The sequence below is a fragment of the Mytilus trossulus genome, chromosome 9 (assembly GCF_036588685.1).
Source record: "Mytilus trossulus isolate FHL-02 chromosome 9, PNRI_Mtr1.1.1.hap1, whole genome shotgun sequence".
Taxonomy (NCBI): Eukaryota; Metazoa; Mollusca; class Bivalvia; order Mytilida; family Mytilidae; genus Mytilus; species Mytilus trossulus.
The window spans coordinates 9,709,694-9,717,275 of record NC_086381.1 but is presented as its reverse complement, the minus strand read 5'-3'; the positions used below and the strand labels follow the sequence as shown (position 1 = coordinate 9,717,275).

Here is a 7,582-nt window from a genome sequence, read left to right as displayed (position 1 = left end):
TTTTAGATTTATGAGTTTGACTGTCCCTTTGGTATCTTTCGTTCCTCTTTTTTTAACCCTGTGTTTCTAATAATGGAATATATTATCAAAAGCTGTTTATTTTTTCCCAGAAATGTTTTGAAATTGATATACATGTATGCATAACAAAAAGTCAATACATTGTCAGGCGATTCACTCGTTATTATCTGCCTGCAGATATCAAATATATAACAGCAATTTTTTATACTGATGTGGACATACAATATTTCTTTTAAACTTCGGACTTAAATTCATATGTCTCATAGTTTCAGGTTTAGCGCGGACAGTAAATAAAGGTATGTTAAACTATTTTTATCAACTTTTTAATAGTTCAATTGCTTTTCTTTCTCATTTGAAAACATCTTAAATGTATAATATGAACAAGAACTGTATCAGCAATATATTAAGTACGGTTTATCAACTTTCATCAGTATCAACTACTACCTTGCAACAACATGTCTTATGTTGTTAAGAAGAAAACAGTTTATTACATTCACCAAAAAACAGTTTCAAATTTTAAAATTATCAATGAATGGATACTTTTCAGTTGAACTTAATTCGACATTATTCAATAATTTTGTAACACAAATGGCTTGATATTGAAGACATTTAATTATACGAATCTGGTATAACAAAATAAATGTTTTAAACACAAATATAATTTTTTTCGAATTGCTTAAAATTTATCATCATAGATAACAGGATAAAATTTTCTATTTACGTCAGACGTGCATTTCGGCCACAAAAGACTCAACAGTGACGCTCGAATCCAAATGAAAAAATGCCTAATATAGTACGAAGTTGAATAGATTACCTGTAATAGCTGTATTGGACAAAACATTCTGGTAATTTTAAATCTTAAATGCTCTTCATATCGCGCTTTATTTAGTCTTTTTAATGTTGTTGATTCTAGATTCAATGATCCGTCTTTATTAGACTAAAGACGGGTCTGGCATACACAATTATTATCCTGTTATCTATACATCTGTAAGTTTTTGGTATTCAAACTTAATTGCAGAATGCTTTCGACGTGTATGGCAATTGTGATGGCAACTGTCATAATGGTTGCTGAAAACAATGAATGTAATGACTATACCCTGTCAACATCAGACCAGTCACTGATAGATTTGATGAAAATTTACTTACACACATCTAGGAAAGACGAATGCCCATCTCCGAATAAAACATCAAAATCAGGTTTTTTTATTGTACAACTTTAGATATAGTTATGTTATGTTTTTGCTGTACAGAGAATGCCTGATATTATTGAATTAACAAGAAATAGGTATGACAGCCAAGAATCTTAAAAACAACCAAATAGCAAAGTAGTAGGCCCGTTAAGACCCCATTTTTGGCACCAAAATATAGATTTTTTACGAAGTTGTTAAATTGTAAACTTTTAGTTTATTATTGGAAAGTAGAATACTCTTCTTACTTACATATGGGCTGTTTTTGATAATACGATAGACACTCATAAGGTTCTTATGTAATTAATTCATGCTTAATACTACTATCTTCAGGATTAACACATTTGGGAAGAATTTAAGACGGTTTTTGTCTTAAACGCAAGGTTCCGCACCTGTATTCAGTATCAATGTTTAAATATATGTTTATGATTAATGATAATACATAACATGTATAATAATTTTCAAAGGTACTAGGATTATAATAAATGTTAAGAATGTACACGAATGACTCAATCAGCCTGAAATGTTGTTAACCGTGCCCGGAAATTTAGAAATGGTCCTTGTAAACTTATCGCTCCTTTAAATAAACTAATTCTAAAAGGTTACCAACTCAACACCGTAGAACCATCACTGAATATTATTTTTATTGGCATAACTATTGATTTTGTTAATAGTAATTTAAAAGCAAACTAAATATTACTAGTATGTTATATACATATACACATTCATGGATCTACAATCTGTCGATACCTGTAACTTGGCATTGCACAAGGTCATGTTTTTCTCTGACTGTTTATGACGTCTTTACACTAAATCAATTAGATGTTTGATGTGTACGGATTGATAGTTTAGTCTTAGATGCATGATTTTTGTATTAGTTGATAGTGGTTTTGAACTAGCTTTCAGATAAGTGCGAGTACTCTCATTTCTGTTCCTAGTGTCTTTTTCTTGTCGGGATGTACAAGTACCCAGCCACGACCACTTGTATTTTGTCCATCTGATGAGTGAAGCCTTTTTCAACTGATTTTTATAGTTCGTTCTTATGTTGTACTGGTATACCACTGTCCAAAGTTAGGGGTTGGGATTCCGCTAACATGTTTAACCCCGTCACAGTATTTATGTATGTACCTGTCCCAAGTCAGGAGCCTGTAATTCAGTGGTTGTCATTGGTTTGTGTGTTTCATATTTGTTTTTCGTTCATTCCTTTTTATACAAATAAGGCATTTCGTTGTCTCGTTTGAATTGTTTTACATTGTCATATCGGCGCCTTTTATAGCTGACTATGCGGTATGGGCTTTGTTCATTGTTGAAGGTCGTACGGTGACATATAATGGTTAATGTTTTTGTCATTTTGGGCTCTTGTGGATAGTTGTCCATTGGCAATCATACCACATCTTCTTATTTTTTTTGTATCATAACTAATTGAATTGAATGGTGTAGACACATACAAATTATGTTTATACACTTTTAAGGCATACTTTACAGTTTGATCTCATAATGAAATTTGGATGATCATTTACAAATAGACTATGTTTTACCTGATTAAATCAAATATGTTATAAAAAGTGTACATTGATGTGCTACTTTTTGCAGAAAAATGAGGTCGAAATTTCAGATATTTGCTAAGAATTCAAATTTGTGGACGTATTATTCTTTCCGACAGAAATGCATAACTTTTTGTTTAAAAAGATAAATACAATCTGATTTTTTATTCCTTTTTTGCCAAAAAAATATTTAATATAAGTATCCTTTAAATTTTTGTTTTTTGTTTTGTTTAGAAATGACTTAAATGTTCATGAATGTAGAAGTAACGTAATTTTTTGCTGTTTATTTATCAAAATAAAACAAAATACATTGTTAACTTTTTCATGAAAATTGGTAGACATAATCTTCATAAGTAATGAAACCGAATTTCATATTTAAAAAGAGGTGTCCATGAACTCGTTTTCAAGTTCAACCAGTTTGAATGACAAAAATCAGTCGCAAAATACATCTTTTCCCAATATGCTACAGGTTGACGTCGCGAAAATAACATTTTACGTTAGGGAGGTTATTACCTCTCCTGTTTCTGTATCGCATGCCATTAAACATTGGATAACTACTGATTCAATCGACATAAAATAAGGACTATTATAATTTTAAAGTTCGTTCAGTTATCCTCATTTAACTATGACGTTTAATTTTGTTGTACCTTTGAAGTTAACATAATATTGATCGGTACTATTTATCTATATTGTGATTGTGCGTATTTGCTGTATTATTTAAAGGAGTAACTTATGTACGCTGGGGAAAGAAAATTTGTCCAAAAGGTGCTGATATAGTGTATACAGGTAAGAAATATTATTCACATCTTTTAACCTATAATTAGTTTATCGTTTATACATTCGCATGGGAAAAACCAGTTATAGAGTAGGAAAGACTTTATCTTCATCAACAAATGAGTTTAATTTTTTTTGTCGGGTTTGATTATTTATCAGTATTGTTTATTCAATTGTTATATACATTAATGTAGGACACAGATGACATGTGTCCATTCCGAAATGTCGTTAGGTTTCTTAGCATTATTCAAAGGAATTCGTGTGAGGAAGAAAAATGAGATACGAACTTCTAAGAATTATGGAATGGATTTCATCTTCAATGATAGGTCTAATGGGTTTGAATATGAAAGCTCTGCACTTGACAGTACAACTACAAATACTATTTTTTGAATGAAAGGATGTTTGTCTAAATGCGTTTTTGTGTTTCTTTATTACATTTGCTCTGTACTTACACATCCCGTCATTGTGTTATTGTTCTATGATAATATTTGTATTCTTGTCTTTCATGTTTGCTAATATGCTTAATCTATATATAGATATAGGAAGATGTGGTGTGAGTGCCAATGAGACAACTCTCCATCCAAATAACAATTTAAAAATTAAACCATTATAGGTTAAAGTACGGCCTTCAACACGGAGCCTTGGTATATGCCTTTTATGGTTCTTTGTAACGTATGACGTTGTTATGTGCTTCTACATCCTGTCATTTTGTTATTGTGCCATGGTAAATGTTTTTTACATATTTGTTTGTGATTATTATGATCAAGATTATAACACAATATTGACGGCTGTCCCCCTATTTTTGATATTTTCACCTATTATGTCTGTTTGTTTTGTTCATACATCGTTGTCAATATAATGGATTATCTACGTCTGTCATGCAAGTGATAGGTTTGGCTGGCTATGAAACCATTTTCTACATAAGAAAAATGCCTGTTCCAAGTCAGGAATATGAGAGTTGTTGTACACTCGTTTGAATTTGCCATTTTATAAGAGACTCTCAGTGTAATTTATTCTCTGGATTCAGTATTTTTGTGATTTAACTTTTTTATAATCCAATGAGGCAGAAAAAAAAGATAACACTATGAAACAAGAAAAAGAACCTTACACCAATATATAATGTCCCATTGTATTTTTTTTTTATTGAAAACTAATTACTGATCAAGTAATTATTAGCGTCTATTACAATGTAATGTACCATGATATAGGTCAAGTTGGTGGAACTCAATATGGATATAGGGGAGGTGGTGTTAATTATTTATGTCTCCCTAATGATCCAGAAAATGGACAGCATCAATCATATGACAATAACCAGGTATATGGATCTGAATACCAACTTAGTTCGTCAATGAAGTCTTCAGGATGGTCAGAAAGTATGGCAGACAAGGAAGTCCCATGTGCTGTGTGTTATCAAAAACACAGATCAACGGTCTTGATGATACCCGGTAAAAATATTCAATTTTAATGATAGATAGACTATACATGTTAAAGCATACGTGTCTTAATTTATCATTACGCTACCCAATGTATTTCTTGCGATGGAGAATTATCAAATACAGACGCAAAATCTTACGAAATTATTTTTATTATATAAAAGATCGATTTTCATAAATAAGTATTCTTAAAAATGCATATTTTAGGTCGAAAGACTTGCTATAAAGGATGGAATCCAGAATATAATGGTTATCTTATGAGCGATCATAATACTCATTTTAGACGGGACTTTGCCTGCGTTGACAGAAATGCAGAACCGCTGGACAATAAGAATGGAAATGAAGATGGGGCTGTGTTTTATCCTCTCCGAACCAAATGTGGCAGTTTAAGATGTCCTCCGTATACCAATGAAGCTGATGTTCTTTGTGTCGTTTGTACAAAGTAAAATGTTTTCTATTAAATGAAAAAAACATAAAGATTTGCTTTTTCTATGTCAGAACCCTAATCACTGTAGGGAACATGCATTGTTATTGTAAATATTGTGAAATACAGCAGCAAAATAAAACATCTGAATTAAGGGCTCCTGCCCCATCTAAACACAATGCACAATACAACACACAAAACAAAAAGACTTGTTTGATAAGACAATTGTCGCCCTTTGCCATATACAGAGCACCTGATTTCACTCCCGGTGTTTAGTGAAGTTCGGGTTGTTTATTATTTATTATTTATAACTGTTGATGTAAATATCCTTTGATTTTGTGTCTCTGTTTACTCCTTGGTTTTGATTGTTATTGTTTTGTTCCAATAGTCTTCACCACAATCCCGTCCTCTTTTTTTCGAATGTGATCTACCGAATTATATTATCGACGGTATGTACTTAATCAAAATGACGTCTGATTTGAAATTTTTTGCGGAGCAGTATCTGCTCAGCTATCCGGACAAACTTAGAGCAACCCTAGTTTTGGTGGTGACTTTTGTTTATAATATTGTTGATATCTATAAAATCAATGCAAATGATACCAATGCATTAAAAATAATTGACACACAAGAATATACTTTAAATATTTCTAACAAAAAAAAATAACTTCATTTGTAAAATTTATTGTAAGAAACAATGCATTTTAGATAAACGAACAATTATAAAAACAAAATATAGGAGCAACCATGGGTGGTATTTTCTCACCAAATTGCTCAAATCATCTGTCTGTCCTATCAATTAAAATCTTAAATAAGTTCCAATGGAGTGAAAACATCAAAGTACACCGTCAATATAAAGATGACGGTTTAATGGTCTTAAGTTGCAAATAAGAGCATGTTGAAGAATTCTTAAACATAAGCGAAATAAATTGATCCTTTAATATGTGTCGATATCTAGTGTGACCTATTGATACAGAAGTGTGATCGATTCCATAATAACAGAATTATTTATATTAAAACAACATATTCAACACACCAATATTTACCAATCATTTTTTTAGTGCACACCCAAAACGCATATTTAAGAATAGTACATACAGTATATGAATCTATATGTCACAATTAAAAATGATAATGATATTATTGAATTAAATAAAACATAAGAAGTTAATTCATAGAGAATATTATTCAGAGAAAACAGAAAATAATATAAAAATGTAAAAAATGCAACGGATAGACAAACTACCTTTATAAAGATCAGTAGAACCAAAATGACAAAATCGTCCTTGAAGTATGAAATGGCATACATGTAAATTTTCCGTGAGGTACGAAATGGAAAACATATACATTTTCCATGAGGTATGAAATAGCATACAAGGTACGAAATGGCTTACATATAATTTTTCCATTAGGTATGAAATCGCTTATCTATAAAACTGATATAAATCTTCCATAAGGTACGATATGATATACATGTAAATACTCCTTTAGGTACAAAATGGCATACATGTGAATCTCTCATGAGGTACGAAATAGTATTCATGTTATTATTCCATGAGGTACGAAATGGTCAAGGTATGAAATGATCAGGGAACAAAATGGTTTTTGCCAGGGTACGAAATGGGGGTACGAAATTAACATAATTCAAGCAAATAAAATTCAGAATTCTAGGCAACACACATAAGTTATCAAAACACGTTGTAAAGTCTTGATATCTATTACGTATGTTGGTTGAATGAACTGCATTTCATAATAATCGAATTATCCTGCAACTGATATGATTATATGATATTTTGTATACTTGCAAAATGTCATACACTAGTATGTAAGAAATCGTAGTCACAGTATGGCATTGAATGTGGAGGCTTAGCAAAGTAAGCTAAATGACCACATTACATGAAACAAAATATTTTATTTAGTCTGATATAATTTTTTTGAAATAAAATGAAATAAAATAAATGAAGAATTCTAGGTGATATACTTACTGTTCCAATAAAATCCGTAGTAGCAGTTTTACCTTTCACACTGGGAAAAAACAATGAAAGCTTACACAAGCCGTAAATGAATATTGAAATTGAAATAGTCTATCTCGTCACTTTATATTGAACACCACTCTCAACATTCATAAACAGTCACAATTTACAATAAAAAGAAAATATTATCCTTCATACGCATGATCATGAAAACACTGAGATATATTTTCAG

General features: G+C 31.0%; 1 protein-coding gene across 1 annotated transcript; it reads left to right on the top strand.

Moving 5' to 3' along the window:
- The first annotated feature begins 219 nt into the window (after positions 1-219).
- LOC134683561 (short-chain collagen C4-like) lies at positions 220-5,413 on the top strand. Its single transcript, XM_063542873.1, has 5 exons — positions 220-314; positions 1,037-1,215; positions 3,473-3,535; positions 4,732-4,968; positions 5,164-5,413. Exons 2-5 carry the CDS (start codon positions 1,038-1,040, stop codon positions 5,400-5,402), a joined length of 717 nt encoding a protein of 238 aa, XP_063398943.1. The 5' UTR covers positions 220-314; position 1,037; the 3' UTR covers positions 5,403-5,413.
- Positions 5,414-7,582: the final 2,169 nt, after the last annotated feature.